We start from the raw sequence: 21108 nt of genomic DNA, 5'->3' as shown, positions 1-21108 counted from the left end.
ATCTAAATGAACAATGTTCTTAACAACTTTCTACCAAATTTATTATGTTAAAATAATACAGATATTATATACCATTTAGATATTGTCATTGACTTTTTTACCTTAAGACAAGGGTAACATTTTTTTTAAATCAAAATCAGTAAACATTTTGAAACACATCTTATGAAGATATTTAGGTGTTTGAAAATGTTAACTTTTGTTAGAATTGCCTATTTATACATATATATTCACACATGCACATGTAATAAATAATATATCTATGTGAAATAATTGAGGGATATTAAATATTTTCAAAAATATATAAAAAATCTTAATTAGGAAATAAATTTCTTTCAAATATTCCTTAATTTTTCCAAAATAAACTCATATAGAGCAGCTTACCTAATCAGAATACAATCTAATACATTTTTTTTCATTGCTCATCACCAGTAACTTTTGAAGATAATAATACTTTTAAGAAAAAAGTAATAATACTATAATAAATTGCATTTTGTCCAAATAAATATGTAAATATTTAAAGCCTAATAATATAGTCCTAGTTATCACATAACTTAAAGTTTCCTGCGAGATTTTCTGCTAATAGAGAAAATAAAAGCGAAAAATTATCCCCCATTCGATGTAGTGATTATTGTTTCATGTATGGATAGGTGACTTCAGTTAGAGGAACGAAAGTTTCTTTAATTGCTTGGGGGTTTCCCCATCTTAGGACGTAGTGTGGACCTCCAGCTTTATCATTAGTACCTGAAAAGGAGCAAAAAAAAACATTATTCTGAATTTTTCGTTTTTCTTAATATTCTGGAGAACAATGAGAACATTTAGAACAAAAAGAAGGAAACAAGTAAAAATAAAAAAAAACGTAAAAAAACGGAAAGAATATCGCGAGAAAGCCAATCTACAATATTTTTATTTTTTTAGATCATTACCTGATAACCTCGCACCGCCAAAAGGCTGTTGGCCAACCACACTGCCAGTCGATTTATCATTAACATAGAAATTACCAGCGGTCATCTTCAATTCCTCAAGAGCAGATTTCAAAAATTGCCTAAAACAAATTATTGTTGTATCACTCATTCATGAAGCCAGTTTTTAATGGATTTTCATACTCGTCTTGTGAAAACACGGCGCCTGTTAAAGCAAATGAAGTTGAATTGCCAACCAGATTCAGAGTTTCTTTCAATTTACTGTCTGGGTAAACGTATATTGTTAAAACAGGTCCAAAGATTTCTTCTACCATAATTTTGTCTTTGGGGTCCTTGGTCTGGACAATGGTTGGTTCGATGAAGTATCCAGTACTAAAAGAAAATTGAATAATACCGTAAGTACCGAAAAAAAAACGACGTCAAAGACAGTTGGGGAATGACAATCGATGATAATTTTGACGAGGTCAATCTCTAGCCGTCATTTACTAAAAATTGACTTAAAACTTGTCAAAATTAACACTATTATAGAAAGATTAAAAAAGAATAGAACATTTCCAGTCACACAAATCTATTATAAAAAAAAATATTTTTTTTTCTCAAAATTTTAAACTACACCATTTAAAATCATTTTTATAAATATAAAAATAAATTACAACCTTCTTAACTGGCAGTAAGCACCGTTAAAAACTATTGAAGAGTGCTGAGTAAATAAGAAGGACTACTGAAGGTCTAAGTAAATAATAATAATAATAATAAATGACGTCTAGGGCTCGACCTCGCCAAAATTATTATCGATTGTCATTCCTCGGTCGCCTTTGACGCTGTTTTTTCGGTATTACCTGTCATCATATTTTCCACCACCAATAATTTCTAGATTTGACGATTTTTTAGCATGGTCAATATAACCGGAAATTCTCTTGAAGGCCTTGTCATCAATGACAGCTGACGTAAACGATTCATAATCAGTGGGATCCCCAATCTTTAATTGAGACCTTTTTTCCAACAATCTTTCCTTAATCTACAAATAACATATTTGAATTGTACTAAAAAAAGTACAAAATATTTTAAAAAAACACTTGTAAAAAAGTATATTATTTTACGAGGGTAGTCTCAAAAGTAACCAGTAAAACTGACACCAGCCACTGGATACGTGTAATTCGGACTTTGTATACAGGGCGTTTCAAAAAACATGTACCATCATCTCTCATGGGGAGACATAAAAATAAGATATATATTTTAAGCGGCGGCTACACGGAAGCGACTTGCCTGGTATAGTTTGCGCAAAATAGAAGGAACACTGATGGTGTCCACACGATGCAAGTAAGATAGTACATTTATCATTATTTTTATCCAGAATTTGTGGTTCCATTCGTTGAAATGTCAAGTAACGAATTATTGTTTAACACAAAACCCACAAAAGTCACAAAACTGTAGCTTGAACTCGCTGATATCCTCTACACGTATGATATCACCGCACAAACTGGTTTGCGCAAACTAAAATCTTTAGCAACGCGACGTTTACGCAAGCCTCGCTTGTTGGTTTGTGCGTGCTACCGTTTTACCGTCTACACACAGCGAGTTCCTGATACAAACTGGTTTGTGCAGGTAAGCTTGTGGTAAAGCTTGTACATGTAGCCGGCCCTTTACAACAACATAGGTCGTATTCTGATTTGTTTCATAGCTACGGGGGGTTAAAATCTTATTTTTTTTTTCGATTTATTTTAATTTTCTTCCAAGTTTGAATGAAACTTTGAGGGTAAAAATTACTATAAGTATTTTAAAGCTAAAACAGCGTCGGATGTCATCATCATGGTTTCCTTTAGTTCCTAAGTGGAGCATAGGGCTTCAGTAAAAACCTTCCATCTTGTTTTGTTTTCCGCAATTTTCTTAGCTTCTGGCCATGATGTTCCTGACATCGCTAGTTCTTCCATTACGGTTCTGCGCCATGCTTGTTTTGGGCGTCCTCTTTTCCGTCTTCCCTGTCAAGGGTGTTGGTCCCAGTCAAAGGCATTTCTTGTGATGTTTTCATTGGGTTGTCTTAAAGTATACCCATTTAAATCCGTCCCCATTTTCGTGATAGTGAAAATAAATTATACCTTTACGTGAGGAATCTCCACACGAGAGATATTACCCCACATATTTTTTGAAACACCCCGTATAGTGGTCCAAAAGTAATGGTGTGAAATTTTCAGAAAAAAGAAACGTTGGAAACTTTTTAGGATACCCTCGTATTAAGACGAAAACCACAAAGAAATAGTACCTTAGGCCACAAAGATTCCGGCACGTACATCCTACTGCAAGCGCTGCATTTTTGTCCGCAAAATTCAAACGCGCTCCTAATCGTACCGTTGACTACTGTGTCAATGTCCGCACTAGGATGGACGAAATGATAATTTTTACCGCCGCATTCTCCGATTAGGCGAGGGAAATTCTTGTATTTACTAATGTTCTCTCCCACTTGTTTCCATAGACGCGTAAATGTACTAAAATAATTATGAATGAAAAAAAAAATATATAGAAAAATCAATAAAAGCTGGCGAGCACGTCATCAAAGACGTCGAAACTATTACCAAATTAAATTTCTAATAAATAATAATTCGTTTCAAACTTATAGCGCACTTTTTTCTTGTAATCTTTATATCTTGGTTAAAAAAAGACCACACGCTGTTGCATCAAGTAAACGAACTAGCCGCTAAAAAAGGCTTTATGTTGGTAGTCATGTCAAATGTTGCCGGTTGTCATGAGATTTTTTCTTTGCAAATGTAATATTTGTTATTTTCAATTTTGTTCGGAGTTTTCTTTGACAACTTTGAAATTAGATCTGCGTTTTGTTTAATTAAAACTACGATTTTTAGTACAATAAAATGCTAAAACTACTAAATAGTCGGAATCAGCAACTTATCTCGTATCTACTGAATTATTTTGAACAGGAAAGAGATCTTGGTGAGCCTCTTTTGACGTTAAATTGCTTTAGAAAGGTAAAAATTTACACAATGTGAGTAGAATCAATCTCACAAAGAGTGAAGACTAATGTCAACCAGTCAGCTTTCATTTAGAAAACTTGCTAATAAATTCATTTAATTTGATTCTTTTTGCGTAATAATCACAGACAAAGTAATAATGTAGAAGAAAATGTTTATATGTATTAAGTGAAAAATCGGTGATAAAATTACCAATTTTATTTAACACTAGTCAATGTAAAAAAGTAGCCGTGGCAACATTGCGATACGTGCTTTCGTCAAATATTTTGATGACATTCCTGCCAACTTTTATTTATTTTTGTGTTAATTAGGTCGTCTTACGGAACGCTTCCTGTGAAATTGATTCCTGCTAAATTAGGTGAGGCAGTAATAGTGTCACCAAAAACTGGACCATCAGATGGAACAAAGTTTACTACGCCTGGAGGAACTCCCGCTTCCAGGCAGATCTTGAAATTCACCCAATTGGCTAAAATGGCGGTGTCGCTGGGTTTCCATAAAACCGCATTTCCCTGAAAAAATGGACGTACAGTAGGCATGAAAGTAAAGTGAAATAGTTTAAGTTAACGTCTCCTTTTTGCTGCTATGGATAATCTTATACTTTCCTTAAGCGGAATTCGAACCGCGGCCCTCGGCTATACCGGGTGCGTCTCAAAAGTGGCTCACCCCTATAACTTTTTTATTTTTTCAGATAAAAAAACGAGATTTGGTATGTTAGTATAAGACATAAATTAGGATTAATTGACGTATTCAATTATTTTCGGACACTTCCTGTTTTACCGGAAATTACTACAGCTTTTGATTTTTAAATCGCACCCTCGGTATTTTTTTATTATACTCGATAGAAAATCACACTCTGAATTGAATGACATATCATATGTCAACTTTTGATATTTTCGCTTAAAATTGTATTTTAAATTTCAATCTATAGTGCTACAGCTGTGTTAAAAACACTAATTTTTAATCAAGGAGGCTTGGAAAAATAGATTTGATCGTTTTTAGTGTCTTGTCCTGGCTGGTTAAAAGATGCACAAATTGTACATTGACAATGATATGATCGAGGACCGCGGTTCGGATTCAGTCTAAACAAAGTAGGCCTCATCCAAATTAGCCTTAGCAGTAAAAAGGAGACGTTATCTTAAAATATGTTACTTATTTGATTACATTGTGTAATAAATGTAATAAAACTGTGGGACCTTGGAAGTTTGTGAGGTAGAAAAAATGGGGTGGACTAGTTGTAGCTCATCTCTCTGCAATAAAAAAGATAACTTACCATTAATGCAGGTGTATAGGCGAGATTTCCACCAATGGCAGTGAAGTTAAATGGAGAAACAGCCGCAATGAAACCATCAATGCCTCTGTATCTCATGGAATTTTTGGTCACCTGTGGGTTTTCTGATATGGGCTGATATTTTGTGGCTTCTTTGAGGAAATACACGTTTAGTCTAAAATAACAATTAATATCTCCATTTCCCTTTACTTGGTATACATATATTCGGAAAATACAACCTAAAGAAATCAATTAATTCAGCGGCAGCATCGATTTCAGCTTGTATGACAGTTTTCGCTTGTCCTAACATGGTTGCCGCGTTTAATTTCGCTCGGTACTTTCCGGCCATTAAATCGGCAGCTTTTTCCCAAATTCTTAATCTGGAATTTAAAATAGAGACAGTGTTCTTGTTCAATAGGAATTCAATATGTAAAATTCTCAAAATGGCTCAAATTCTGGAAAAATTGGACAAAAAACTTTTTTTTTATTTATAAAATGTCACTGGGTTAATAATAATCCATAGGTAAATTTGTATAAAAAGCATGAAGAACAACGCCTCACTATTGACGATTTAAAAAAAATAGTGTACCGGGTGCTTTTCAAAAGTGGCTCACTTCTATAACTTTTTTATTTTTTCAGATAAAAAAATGAGATTTGGTATGTTAGTATAGCACTTAAATTAGGATTAATTGACGTTTTCAATTACCTTCGATTACATGGATCACATCCTGTTTCACCGGAAATTACTACAACTTAGATAAAAGACTTACATTGACTACAACTTTTTTTATAATGAAAGAAGTGATAGCCTCTAAAAGAAAAATAAAAGAGGATTTTTTAATAAAATCTAATAAAAATAAATGTATTGATCATGCATCTGTAGATGTTAGTAATGTACGGCATTCGCTTCTTTGATTTTAAAGAACATAACATACGTAAAAATTAAAAACAAATTAAAAATAATCATACAAAAAGTTTGAAGCTTATTTTTTTCTCTGAAAAAAATAAAAAAGGTACAGGAGTGAACCGCTATTGAATAACATCCGGTATAGAGTGTATAATTAAAAAAATATATTTTTTTTTATTTAAAATAGTGGTAATGCATGAATTAATATCCCATACTTGTGTCCATAATAAAAAATAGAGATAATTTTTAAAAGTATGAGTACCTCTCGGGAATAGGAGTTTTGTCCCATTTCTTCTGTGTTTCGGTAGCGACATCTATCGCTTGATTTATAAGTTTCGCATCAGCATAGTAGAATTTGGCGACTTTCTTCTTGTGATTATGTGGCATCACCTAGGAATATTCAAAACCAAAATATTATATAGGTATTTAGTATTTTATTCATATACAGGGTGGCCCGAATTGTAATTGGGAAACTTCGGCAACATATTCTGCAGATAAAAATAAGTAAAAAAGTGCGTATAAATTTATGTCCTAAGGTGGCTTCGTTTCAAAGATACAGGTTGTAGAAGTTTCATTTTTACATCGTCTTTTTTTTCCAAATAATTTCTGAACTAACTTCGATATTTGAATGAAAATTGGTGTCTGGGTGTTTTTTTACATGAGGAATTCATCAGCGTCATCTATATATTTTTAACTGATTTGAAGAGCAATAACTTTTCGTCTGTGTCTATATTACACTACTCATTACTGAGAGAAAAAATACATTTCCGCCGGTTTTAAGCAAAAAAGGTTTCTTTGTAAAAATCGCTACGAGCACCCATTTTCTAGGTATTTTGATTCGAAATATTCAATATCTGCCATTATTGACAAAAAATAAACACGTTGGCTAGTAATTATTAGACTGAAATAATAGATTTAGAAATGTTTTTGTGCCAAATGTTTTACTGGAACCGTTTTATCATACATTTTTCTAAAAAAAATTATGATTAATTTAATAAAATAAAACGTTTCCAAACTTATTATTTCAGTCAAATAATTGTATCTCAACATGTTTATTTTATGTCAATGATGACATGTATTGATTCCTTCGAGAATAACATGAAAATGGTTGCCCGTAGCGATTTTTACCAAGGGACATTTTTTCCTAAAAAATGGCGGAAATGTATATTTTTCTTATGAAGTGTAGAGATGAGGAAAAATAAAATATCTCTCATGGGAGTTTATTTGAAAAATTGGTCACAAAAATGGGAAGAATAAGGATTCACCAAATAACCACAGTGGCGCTAATAACGCATAAATCTAAAAAATGAAAAGTAACCATAGATAAGAGAATAAAAGTAACATAACCAAACATTACTAAAAAATGCTTGGTTTTTATTTTTTAGAATATAAAACAATTATTTTTATGCATTAGAGGCCCAGTCTATTGCTGCTGAATAAAAATCGATAATTTATTTCATGCCATGAAAATACAATTTGTATTTTTTTGAAACCCGTGCCTTCACGTCAAATATTTATCTCTTTTGAATAATTTCCTGTTCTAAAAATTTTCGGCGCATATTTTAAATTTTAGGTTTTTGCTACAGCAGTGTCATCTAAGTCTTCCCTTTTTTATGACCATTTTTAATGCACGAAGATATTTCTCTTTACCTTTACACTCCATAATTTTTCTCTCGGTAGCTAGGTGATATGAAAATCGAATATTTTCATATCAAAAAACATCAATCTTCATCCAAATATCGAAGTTAGTTCAGAAATTATTAAAAAAAAACCGAAATAAAAATGAAACTTCCACATCATGTATCTCCGAAACGAAGCATTTTAGGACACACACCTATACGAACTTTTTTACTTCATTTTATCTGCAGAATATGTGACCGAAGTTTCCCAATTACAATTTGGACTATCCTGTATAATAATTAACGTATTATACCTGATATCTAACATCATCAGTTTTAAACTCTTTATCGCCAATAACAATCGGTATTTCCTCAGTCTTATTTGCGGTTTCATTGAGGGCTTTTTCTATTTCTGCTCGTTCGGGTGAACCCTTCAGATAGCTCAGGACCGGTTCATTTTTCGCACCGAAATCATCCAGTTTAGTTTGCGGTACAACAGAAACTAAACATCGTATCGAATTTCTAAAAAAAATATAATGCTAAACAACTAACACAACTGTAGCCAAGAAATAAAATTATTTTAATAGTCAGTAAGTAATTTAAGCCTCCCATACATTTCGGTTATTTTGCCCAGTTTTAACCGAACGGACTAAACAAATAATATATTATAAACGTCCCGGAAAAATTCAGAATTCATCTCGGAAAAGGCAGAAAGTTTTATGTGTAAATAATCAAAGCGACATAGGCGAAACCGGATTTATGAGTATTTGCAATATGAGAAAAACGGTTGTCAAATTAAAAAATGCCATTATCTGTAACGGATGTTGCTCGTATTGTGGATTTAATTGGGGATGGCCAAAGTCAACGTTATGTCTCCGAAACCCTGGGTATATTTTGAACAACAGTCCAGGATGCCTGGAATCGGTATATGGAAACAGGAAATTTCACCAGGCCAGTGGACACTAGATATGAGTCCCTTAAAATTTCTTTACCTTTTTTTTAATTTTCATGTTTTAGTTAGTTTACATCTAAGTTCTGATGTTTGATTTGATTTTAAAGCTTTTTTCGAGGCGTTTGTTTTAAAGCAGCGTATCTCCAATACAAACAGAGATAATGTCGTGATTAAAAAAACAAAATGCTCACAAAAGATGAGGCTACAATGTGATTTGATTTAGCAATAGCTACTACAGCTGCTGCACCCTACAGAGTGTTACAAAGTTTGGTCAAAAAACTTCGTCTTATTGTTGTGCCCTGTACATGCTCAAAATAAATTCGGAATAAAAATTGCTGACGTAGCATCCGTTAAGAAGGAATTAATTTACAATTTAAAAAAAAATCATCAAAATCTAATGAGTGGTTCGCGAGAAACCCAACTTTGAAATTGGGACTAGTTTTTAGTGGGCGGTTTTTTTTGCCGGTGAGTGTATAATAGAAATGTTCACTTTTGTAAACATTTCTATTATATAATATATTATTTGTTTAGTAGGCACGTTTTAATTTTTTTAAATTAAAACGTGCCTACTTCTCATAAAATCATTCATTATGACATTAAAACGCAGTATGCAAAGTTTCATAACATTCCGTAAAAGGCTTATGCCTCAAAAATCCGTGCGAAATTATCGTAATCGTTTGAATCCGCTAAACGCTCACCTATTGGCCTGACGTCACTGCTTCGATCGGTATTTCCGCGCGAGTAAACGGTGCTGTCTGCACGCTGTGGAATTTCTAACAGAACAAGCTAGAATACGACATATCGCGTTGTGCTCGGATGTAGTTTGTATATTAAATTTGTGATTAATATTTGGAGTTTATTACTAGTTTAAAAACAAAGCTACTTCACTAAGTAGCCATCCTCCATCTCACTAGATGGAGGACGGGTTTACTTGAAAGCGATAACAAACAACACTTGGTTTTTAACAATACAAAATTATTGAGTTTTTGAGCTGTCAGAGGCCCGTATTTAGGAGGAGCCAAATTTAAATTATCATATTAAACTGAAAATTTGCATGCGTATATAGAAGCTAAGACAATGTAAAATTATCGTATTGTTGACCTGATACAGGGCCGTATTAAGGAGAAGGAGCCAAATCTTAAATTTTAATTGTATTGACCCTTTGGTGCATTTTCTAAACACCACCATATTTTCTTTATTATTGGAGCTAAGGTCATCAAAATTTTAACATAGGGGTAAGGCAATATGGAAATTTTAAAAATTATGTCCAAAAAAGTCTAAGCGTACTACGTTGCGCACGGCTTCGGCCATGTTGCCTTGCCCATATATTGAAACTTTGATTACCTTAGCTCCAATAATAAAGAAAATATGGTGGTTTTTCGAAAATGTTCGTTTTTTCTTTTTCACCTTGTATCTACGTAACGATATGGATTTAAAATAAAATAGACATAGATTATTTTTGGGCACACAAATACTCAATGTACGCATGCTTCCATTTAACCGATTTTGTATCTCCAACGGTTTCCAAGATCCCCATGTACCTCATTTTAAATTGGACACCCTATAGGATAGCGAAAAATTTACAAGTGAAAAAATTGATAAAAAAAAACTTTTTAAAAACAAGCTTAAAATTAAATGCACTTAAAAGTAGAAAATAAGAATTAAAACCAAGGAGCGCAAAGTAACGATTTAAACTTCTGTGGATTTTTTTTGAAGTATTAATACACCCAGGGACAAAACACCACTTATGTGAACTCATTTTACTTCTTCAAAACATCAAAACAATGAAAATAAACAATACACCTTCGCGAACGTCTGCAAAAACAATGCGGCAAGTGCACGATCGTACGGACCTGTGGTACGGACGCCATCGATCGATTAAAGCAGTGACGTCAAAAACAGGTAGTATCGAGCCCGGTACGTTTTCTAGCCTTGCTGCATTTCTCAATTTTGTTTTGCGTTTATGCGAGAAAATTATAGTTTTTTAGAAAAATTTTGAGTGCCATGTTTTTTTACTCATAAGTAGCTATCGAAATTCATTGAAATTAGAAATTAGTGAACATGTCTATTGTTCTAAAACTTTTAGGAAGTATAATTTGTAAAAATTCTAAAAATAAAAAAGGAAATATTTTGATATCGTCAGAAGGTCTAACTTGTATTATAATTTATTGTTCAAGCTGATAAAACTTTTTAGATGAGTTCAGCTACGGTAGCTACTGGGGACATACATAACTGGGAGGATTTCGGCTATAAAGAAATTTTTTAAAGGAGCATCCATTTTTGCTTTTGATCAAATCGGTGTGAGAAGCTGAGAAGCTATAAAATGTTGCTTCGGGAGAGATGAATATCCGGGAGAGTTGTGAGTTATTGAATGTTATTATATGCTGGGTCCATACCAAGGTGACAAAAAGTAAACACGATTTTGAGACAAAAACAAGACAAACTTGCGACAAAAAATGGGGAATTCTGACAAGACAAACTTGAGACAAATTGTTGTTTAGCATGTTCAGCATGTGTGTCAAAAGTTTAACACCATGTGTGATTTCATTGGTCTCCTACTATTGGCAGCACACGCCATCCACATTGCGCCGACGACTTGTTGTAAAATATACGAACAAAACATAGACACTTTGATCTTTACCGACTCGAGACGGGACATTGAAAAGTCTCCGAATTTTGAAACAAAACAAAAATGAGACAAAAATGTGGCAGAAATGTATTGGATTTGTCGCAATTTTGTCGTAAAACATAAATGTTTCTGTCTTGTAGTTGTTTTGTCTGCTTGGTCTGGACACGGCAATCCCGGCATTACACCCAACAACTACGTAATTACGTCCTCCTTTACTTGTATTTTTTTTGGCAATTCTATTAACATGTGAAATTGTCACAACACAACGCGACGCCCAGTCGGGGTTCCTTTTCACTTAATTTTCACTACCCGAAACAGCGTTACATCACAACACCTCCTACCTGAGTGTTTTATAGTTTCAAAAACCGCACTAGTAAAAACTAAAATATTTAAATATTATGACAAAGCCACAATTTTAATACAATTTCAATGCGATCGACAAGCTTTGGATCGACATGAACGGTAACGCGACTGCGTAAAATACTTCAGTCTGGCACTTCTAATTTCTACCGTATCGAGCGCTGCGATCGGAATTTTTAAAATCAATTGAAATGCACCAAGCCTGTAGCCAACTTTTTCAACATTTTTTCTATTCCATTTTTGGGTTTCATTTTTTGCAGCAATTAGTGCCGCTACTGCTAACAGGTTCTTTCTCGAATCCATCGTTCGTGGATAAAATAAACTGGGCAAAATGAGCCCCGTCTGTTCTACCCCCGCGTTTTTAACTCCACGGTTAAATCCCAGCAAAATAACTGAAGTGTATGGGGACCTTTAACATCTCCAACCGATTTATAAATAGGTCACAGAATAGGTTTTAATAACAAGTCGCGACCTTGACCGCAAGTACTATTAATAAACAATATTCGATTTAAATCAGTTTGAAAGTACTTCCCTACTATATTTTAAATTCGATAAATGGATAAAACGTAAAATAAAAATGTGATTACAGTTAACTAATCTTTTAATGAGGTAATATCTAACAATAAAATTGCATCTGGATGCTAAGTTGCGTAAACATCTTAAAAATAAATTAAACTTTAAACCTTTGGACAAGAGACAAAATTTGCTGCAAAAACGTCCGAACCAACTCAAATATTATCTAAGGAAAAAAGTAAAATATAAAAATGTTTAATTAATAAAAATTAAGATAATATCATTTGAAGCCCACAAAAACAAGTGTCAAAATCAGCTGAGACCATAATATAATAAATAGAAAAAGGTTTCATAAACGTTTACTTAAGAATAAAAAGGAAATAAAAAAGAGATAAATTACATTTTTATTATTTAAGCCCCCTCATTTATATCTCAATTTAAATATTTATTGAAAATAATAATGAATCTCTTTCAAAAAATTCGGTATTGATTTTAAGAAATGGAATTTTCCGTACACCTTTCCTTAACGTAAATTTCAATTTCCTTCATTAAATTTATCAGACTTTCCTTTTAAACAATAACAAATGACTAGACAAATATTACGGCACTCGAATTATAAAACATATTTTATTTATTTATTCTTCTGAAGAGGTTTGATAACATATCACAATGTCAAGGAATACTGACCTTTGGAGAGTCTGTGAAATGGTCTGTTTACAAACTGATAACATTTTCGAGATGTATTTCTTCAGGCTAGTTTCAATAAAATTTCGAGAGGGATAGGGTATCCAAAAATCCAAAAACTTTTTCAGACTACTATTTCAGTCCAGTTGACACTTCACCTGATTATTTGTGACGTAACTGGATTGGATTTGAATGCTTGTCATGCTTGTGCAATTGCAATTTTTTGATAGAAATGCGCAAAAATATGAATATGTAAGGAAGTTATTCAGAAGTATAATTTGCCGTTTTCCCCTAATTTTAGTTTAAAAAAAAACAATTAAATCATAATTTGTTAATTCTTTTATTCCATCTTGTAAGAAATAAAAAATTCTATCCTTGTTTTCTTTCCTTGAAATTACACCTATATAAGCATAAATTAATTTGACAGGACTCAAAACAAGTATTGCATCTTTGTATATTTGATTAATTTTTGAAAAAATGCTTATAATTCCTAAAAGTATTTAAATTCGGTCATGTTAAGAAATATGAGATATTTTAATTTTACCGCCATAGAAATTATATATGATATTTTTGACCACAGAAAACTAATATGACAGGTAGGTTGCCAGACCTGCGAATCCCACGTGACAGTTTTCCAAATATTCCCCAAATGTTGTTGTCAAATTTTCATTTGCGAAATGGCTGCCGTTTCAGACTTTTTCTCAATAGGAAGTATAGTTTGGTGTAAAACATGTTACAATGCAGAAATTGAAGGAGAAGTATTAGCATTCGAGCCGCAAAACAAAATACTCATTTTAAGTATCCTTTTTAAAACCCTCCTTTTTTAATAGCCGGGTTCTTATAGAAACATGGTTGGCTGTGCAAGGGACTAGTCTTGTTTATTTTATTACTCGTATCTTTTGAAACTAATATTAAAGCAATTTAACTTGGTGTTAATATCAATATGATTGCATTACTTTGACCTACTATAACAGGAGGTGTTGTATTCATAGTTTTTAATGTTTCCTTAATTAACAAATAGAATGTGGTTCCACAAATGGAGATCCTAAATTAAACGATGTCCAGTTTGTAAATTTATCTTATGTTAGCGAATTGCAAGTTAAGAAAGAGGGGAATTTTATAACTGAACTACCACAGAGTTTAAATCTTCAAAGGGTAAGTTTAAGTGTTTAGAGATATAATATTGAATATTTATTCTATTTGTTGTAACTATTTCAGTTATTGCTACATACCTGGTTATGCATCAGCTCAGGACATATAGGAAGTCCATGTATATTTTAAGGGTGCCGTTTAGTGGTGCAGAAGAATCTTTTAATGGAACTTTTTAAAGTACTGGATTATATCAGTGAACTAGAACTTTAAAACTGTTCTGCTAAGCTGTTTCTAAATGATTTGCAAAATTATATTCCTAAAAAAAGTAACTTGTAAATGGTAAAACAGTCCGGTCACCAGTAATTTATTAAATTTTATGACATTTTGGTACATTTTTGTGGCATTGAAGTATAAAACATTTTTTCATGAAATATTCAATTTAAGAGAATGTCACTATAATTAAATGATAATATTGCAGAATAAGCTACCAAGAAATATTTTGTAAAAAAATTCTATCCTAATTACATCCTTTTACAACAAAAACAACATTCCTCATTCAATGTCATAAATTTTAATAGATTATACTGGTGGCCAGAGTGTTTTACCTTAGTGTCAGCAGAAGAGTTTCAAAGTTGATAGCCTGATCTAATACAGTATTTTAAAAAGCTTCATTAAAAGTTTCTTCTAAAATCAATATGGGAGTCAATAAATGACATCCTTAAAATTTACATGGAATTCCTATGTCTTGAGCCAATGCTTAATCTAGTATATGTTTGTTGCATGTGAAGGATCCAGGGGAAAACATGATAAGCGCCAATTTTATATTATAGGGTTTTACAATATTATAGTAGGTCTAATTAGTAAATTAATGTATAAACACTGCAGGGCAATAAGCTGTTAAATCCTATGATATATGCCTAATAAAGATATAGAATACAGGGAAGGAAGCTGATAACGACCAGCCGTCCAGGGCTCTCTTGTAAAACTAGTAAATTGGTGCTTATCATGTTTGCCCCTAGACCCATCATTTGTTAATAATATTAATATTTACAGCTTAACACGAGAATGAGGAATCAGGTAGATGAAAAAAGACGATTATTACAAGCAATATCTGCAAACGTTTCTACTGAAGGACAGAGTTTATTTATAGCAATATCAAAACAGTTTAGTGAAGAAGTGAGGTGGAGAAACACAGATATTATTGTGTTGGATGAGGTACGTAAGGGTGTATTTGTGTACCAACCTGATAAACCAAGTGATATATTTTCAAAAAATGAACTGCTGATTGATATTTTGTTAACATTATGTATGTATGTAAAAAGTATAGTCTGTTCCTGTGGGATATTTTAATCCGGCTCATAACATGAGGCCCGGGTCTATTAGCAAATCACTGCTAAATAGGCTAAGAGGCTCATATGAGCTACAAAAAAAATAACTGTTAATGCTGCATTTTTTTACCTCATTTTTTTCTGCGGACCACACTGTATATGGAACAGTGATCTACCATGGATATAACTGTGGCTCATAGGCGACCTGTTTGGTAGCGACTTGTTATTTACGCTAAATTCATTCCAAATGTCTTAAAACTGTCATATTTCAATTCAAGCATTTGATAATTTAGAGAAAATTTGTATTTTTTATACTTTTAGGTTATAATAAGTCCACCTTATCAATTGGAAAATGTAGGTGGCAATAAAAGTAGTAAGACCTATGAATATATATTTAAATTGGTAAGTAATACAATTATTTGCTTGAAAAAGATAAATATATACAGGGTGAGTCTTAAATAAGTGCAAATATTTTTAGTGGTAGTATATTTCAACCTCAGAAACATTATTAGAAAGATTATAAGTTTTTTTCGCGAAAAATTTGAAAATTTGGAATTTATTGAAAAAAATTTTTGATTTTTTTTTAGTTTTTAGTTAAAAAAATAATTTCTTGATAATAATATGGCAAGATTAAATTTACAAGAATGGAAACCCAGAAAAGATCCAGTGGTTTTGAAAATTTACACAAAAAAATCTTTCAATCAAAAAAATTCTTTTTTTTTGTTAAAATTTTCAAAGTAAAATAATTCGGTAATTTTGGACTTATATTTGAAAAACGGTAAAGAGAAAATATGTTTCTTTTATCGAGATCTACCAGCCCTGAAAATATTTGCACTTATTTAAGACTCACCTGGTATATATCGATTTGATCATTTTAGAAGTGTGGTTAATAATATAAATGACCTATTGATAGGGAGACAAAATCGAAAGCGGCATACAGTATTGTCGGTTTTTAAGTTTGTAGGAAAATTTGTGTAGAAAAAAAATAAATTATTTTAAAAACTTTCATATACAGGGTGGTCCGAACTGTATTCCGGAAACTTCGACGGCATATTCTGCAGATAAAAATAAGTAAAAAAGTTCGTATAAATGTATGTCCTAAAATGCTTAGTTTTGGGGATACAGGGTGTAGAAGTTTCATTTTTATTTCGATTTTTCCCAAATTGTTTCTGAAGTAACGTCAATATTTGGATGAAAATTGGTATCTGGGATTTTTTTGACATGAGGAGATATTTGATTTTAATCTCAATATGACTCCTAATAGTAGAGGGCGCCACCTACATGTGTTTTAACTGTTTTGAAGGGTAAGAACTTTTCGTTCGTACCTGTATAAAACTGCCGAGTGAAAAAATATACATTTCCTTGATTTTTTACGTGAAAAATATCTATTGGTAAAAATCGCTACGAGCAACCGTTCTCAAGATATTTAGAATGTAAATAGTCAATACATGTTATTATTGACACAAAACAAACACCTTGAGTATGTAGATAGTTATTTGACTGAAATAATGAAATTGGTAAATTATTATTTTTTTAAATTAATCATAAATTTTCCGCGAAAAAATGATAAAACAGTTTCTGTTAAAGTTTTGACACAAGAACATTTCAAATTTATGATTTGAGTCTAATAACTAGTCAACATGTTTAATTTATATCAACGATGACAGGTATTGATCATTTCGATTCCAAATATCTCGAGAACCATTACTCGTAGCGATTTTTATCAAGAGATCTTTTTTACGTAAAAAACATCGTAAATGTTTGTTTTTGTACTCGGTAGTTTTATACAGGTACGGACCAAAAGTTGGGTTAGGTTAGGTTGGGTTTACTCTTCAAACCAGTTAAAAGATATGCAGGTGGCGCCCTCTCCAAGTAGGAGTCATATTGACATCAAAATCAAATTTCTCATGCCAAAGAACTCCCAGACACCAATTTTCATCTAAATATTGACGTTACTTCAGAAATTATTTGGAAAGAATCGAAATAAAAATCCAATTTCTACACTCTGCATCTCCGAAACTAAGCATTTTAGAACATACATTTAGACGAACTTTTTTACTTATTTTTATCTGCAGAATATGCTGCCCAAGTTTCCTGAATACAGTTTGGACCCCCCAGTATACTACTGAAATGAAGATAATATATCTAAGCTAAATCTAATACATCTGCAGTAACTAATTGTGAAAAATCAGGTTCCAACCCTAGATGCAACATTTTCCATAAACGCCTGCTTGTGCGGTGTGAACTTTTGATTCAAAATCCGGCAATACCGCATAAAAGAAATGTATCAACCCAACTTTTATCTCTTTTTAATACATTTCATTTTACTACATCACTGTCTTACACGTTAATTTTTTTTCCGCGATATTCCCGGAAATGACAAAGATAAGTTCAACTACTACATGGATTATCATTGGACTCAGTAACAGGCAACTTTGTCCCACTTTAAGCCACTCTCTGTATCTCTTATCGTTTCCGAGATTCCAATGGTGGAACCGAATTTCAAACACCCTGTATATGTATTTTTAGGTGGAAAAGCATCTAAATAACTTATCCTTGAATACCCAGAGCCCGACAGTTTGTTACAACACCCGGTCGCCACAATAGAAACAAGAAACATAATAAATTCATAAATTTTATCTATCTGTTATTTACCTCTACAGATTCTGAACTAAAACTGATACTGAGTTTCGGAGAATCAATCGATAAGCTTCAGCATATCGGTTATCCAAATTGTAATTTCAGTTTTAGTTCATAATCGAACTTTTTAATTTTTTTGTTGGTAATTTAATTTAGTATTACCATGATCTATTTATTTTATAAATAAAAACATTATAAATATTACGTGTTTGATTTTTGCATAAAGCATTTCCTTTCATACATTCATACTTCTGATCTTAACCCTAAAGCTTCATTCAGAACCTCGCAATTAGTGTAATAAATTAGGGATTTCAATTAGCGCAGAAGTTTGTTCCTTTAATTTCAATGTAAGCATTCAGAACGTCAAAATTAGTGGTAGTCTTTTTCAATTAGTAGAAAAACTTGACAAACTCTTGAAGCTTCATTCAGAACCTCGCAATTAGTGGAATATATTAGTGGTTTCAATTACACTTTATACTTTTTAGTTTACGATCATTCACTAAAGCTTTTTTCGTTTTCTTGTTATTACCGATTCTGAACCGTCCTAGAATTGTGATGCGTATGCGCAGAAGGAAATATGTAGACATTATTTCATTTGCGCATGCGCTGGAGAGTTCTAGGACGATTCAGAATTGATAAGAACAGGAAAACGAACAGACCTAATGTTTAAAAAACACAATTAAAATTAATAGAATATCCTAGCAACAGCTTGTGTTGTATCCATAGAGAAAGTCCATAGATAAATGAAACAAGTTTAGATTGGAAAGTGCCCATAAGGACGATGTAAACACTATTTGGCGCTATTCTTGCAACGGTCGCGACCCAAAACTTTTGAAAATTTCGGAGCGGTTCGGCTTTTTCCGGAATTATATCGCAAAATATTGTTTATTCAAATTTATTATTATTTGCTTTTAATTTTATAAATAAAATACAGTGTGTTGCATACAAGAAACTTTATTTTATATAAGGATATGTATGAAATACCTACGAAACATTGGAAACCGACGTTATGCCACGACCCACGATGGTTTTTGCAGTTCACAGTTCACAGCACAGCTTTTTAAGTTTTTAATGCCACTTTTTCACAATTATCACCAGTTGGAGTAAATAAAACTTGAATTAAACTCACAAGATAGCAATAATTACTTTGAAAATGAACGCTATAAACACTTTTCGGAATTTCTTTAATGAGAGCGGTTTAGATTTTGAAAATTATTATGATTTTTGAAGATTCTGACTTTGACAAGAGAAAATTATTTCTGTTTTTGTTTGCCGTTGTTATTAGCGACCGCTATAGCAGCGCCAGATCGCGTATAACGGTCGCGACCCAAAATAATTTCGCGACCTAAAATTTTTACGGGCTTTCCAATCTAAACTTGTTACATTTATCTATGAGAAAGTCTAATATTTAGCTTATTAAACAATCAACTTTTGATTTTTAACCACAATTTCTCCTGACTGAAAATAATCACAGGCCAAAATGACATTTCTCGCAAATTTTGAAGTATAATTGCGTTGGTTAGTCTCGGGCATGGGAGAACCATAAACTCTCGAAAGCCCAAGTTATCGAAAACCCGAACGCAAGCGAACGGTAAACCGAATGGTCCCGATTAGAAGTTATCGAATCTCGGCTCCTCCCCTCGTTATTTGTATTTTAAATTGTAAACAAAAGTCAACGCAATTTGTTTTTGGTGGAAATATACACTTAAAATATTTTAAAATGTAAAGTTATCTTGCAAAATCAGAACCTGAAAGCCTAGAAATGCGGAATCGGTACAAACCAAAAATTTAACTCGTGAATAACATAGAAAATAGAAGCCCTTAGTTTTGATATTTATTTTAAATGCTAGCCCAGACTGCCCAGTGGAGTTTTCAAAGATATAAGAAACACGGAAATTATTAGTAGTGTTCACCATGAATTGTTACAAATTTCCAGAAATTAAAAGGAAATAGGAGGCGTGTGTTCAAATATTTTAAAGCAAGATTTTGTCAGTGATTATGGAAGCCTAAAGTTGCAGGCCATATCCTTATCAAAACAAAAAGTAAGGCTTATGATAAACACTTTTCCCCATAGTTTTTCTATATTTAGTGATTCTTTTAGGTCAAAAATCTACAGCGTATGAATAGTATGTAAACCTGAAGCCTGAAGCTGTGAGATTGTGTTAGAAAGGAATTCAACATCAAACTATACTGAACTCTAACCCTGAAAATGTTAATACAAATCCAAAGCAATTACCAGCATGGCAGGAAAATTAAAAGCAAAAGTTTCATTCAAATAATATTGTTTATAAATCAGGATCAAAATTACATTACTTCACTTTGAAAATAGGACCGGGTGAAGAATATTCATAATGCGGAGCTTAACCAGTTGATATAGTTAGTGTAGTTATTGTGATAGTCAATGTGTTGAATTGAAATACTTATTTCTGCAGAAAAACGTGAGCCTAGCTTAAAGGATACTGTATAAATTTCTAATGTTTTTTTTATAACTGATGTTTACCTACTTTTTGTGTTACATCATGTGGCGTTAAAATATTTTTTTTGGAATACTTATATTAAATTCTTTTAAAAATCGGTTTTGCCTTTTATTTTTTCCCTCTAAGGTTTTGTTTTAATATTTTAAATACTTCTTAGCTGATTTCGTTGAAGGTGATACAATTCCTGCAATTCTATCATAAATCGACCAAATCAATTATAAAATGGTCAGCGTGTGTTCGGCTAAAATTTAGATGTCTTTGTTATTACACTGGTGTAGGACCAGTATTTTGTTATTGAAATAAAACAGAAATGTAGAAAACAACGTTTATTTTAATAAATTCAGTACCACTTAAAGTAGACAACAAACACCAAGTCAAGATATTCACATGTTTATTCTGATGCCCAATGCCCAATTAAGTTATAACTTCTAACATAAAAAAATATCTACCTTTTTGGTAAAAAGAAAACGGTTACTAAGGTTCGAATTTTTTACTAAAGCCCTCCGCTGAAAACTAATTCATAAATATAAATTTCATTTAACGGAAAACATTATGAAAACATCATAAATCAACCAGCACTAAATCAAAAATCAATGTTACATTCAAAATCATTCATTGTTAAAAAATATTTACATAAAAGGGTAATTACCCATAAAAGATATTAACTATTACATAATGCTATTAAAAATTAATTTAATATTTGAATAAAATCTGCTCGTCACATGATAAATCTCTAGAT

General features: G+C 32.1%; 2 protein-coding genes and 1 long non-coding RNA gene across 3 annotated transcripts; 2 read left to right on the top strand and 1 right to left on the bottom strand.

Annotated features, from left to right (window-relative positions):
• Positions 1-24: 24 nt before the first annotated feature.
• Positions 25-13027, bottom strand: LOC115883348 (delta-1-pyrroline-5-carboxylate dehydrogenase, mitochondrial). The gene is made up of 11 exons (XM_030901701.1): positions 12836-13027; positions 8009-8216; positions 6338-6465; positions 5408-5548; positions 5172-5343; positions 4223-4410; positions 3181-3403; positions 1760-1938; positions 1104-1292; positions 924-1042; positions 25-741 (listed from the first exon to the last, which is right to left on the bottom strand). The coding sequence occupies exons 1-11, from the start codon at positions 12877-12879 to the stop codon at positions 626-628; spliced, it is 1707 nt and encodes a 568-aa protein (XP_030757561.1). The 5' UTR covers positions 12880-13027; the 3' UTR covers positions 25-625.
• Positions 13028-13468: 441 nt separating this feature from the next.
• LOC115883350 (LSM12 homolog A-like) lies at positions 13469-18086 on the top strand. The gene is made up of 5 exons (XM_030901704.1): positions 13469-13630; positions 13854-13987; positions 14978-15139; positions 15574-15654; positions 17782-18086. The coding sequence occupies exons 1-5, from the start codon at positions 13510-13512 to the stop codon at positions 17857-17859; spliced, it is 576 nt and encodes a 191-aa protein (XP_030757564.1). The 5' UTR covers positions 13469-13509; the 3' UTR covers positions 17860-18086.
• A 1344-nt stretch (positions 18087-19430) lies between these two features.
• On the top strand, positions 19431-20467 carry LOC115883328. Its single transcript, XR_004050365.1, has 2 exons — positions 19431-19934; positions 19994-20467. It is a non-coding gene; the product is annotated as an uncharacterized LOC115883328 (long non-coding RNA).
• The last annotated feature ends 641 nt before the right edge of the window (positions 20468-21108 follow it).

This window comes from Sitophilus oryzae, unplaced genomic scaffold (assembly GCF_002938485.1).
Source record: "Sitophilus oryzae breed Bouriz unplaced genomic scaffold, Soryzae_2.0 scaffold_186_pilon_pilon, whole genome shotgun sequence".
Classification (NCBI taxonomy): domain Eukaryota; kingdom Metazoa; phylum Arthropoda; class Insecta; order Coleoptera; family Curculionidae; genus Sitophilus; species Sitophilus oryzae.
Note: the sequence above shows the minus strand (reverse complement) of the source record. Positions and strands in the feature narration are given on the sequence as shown.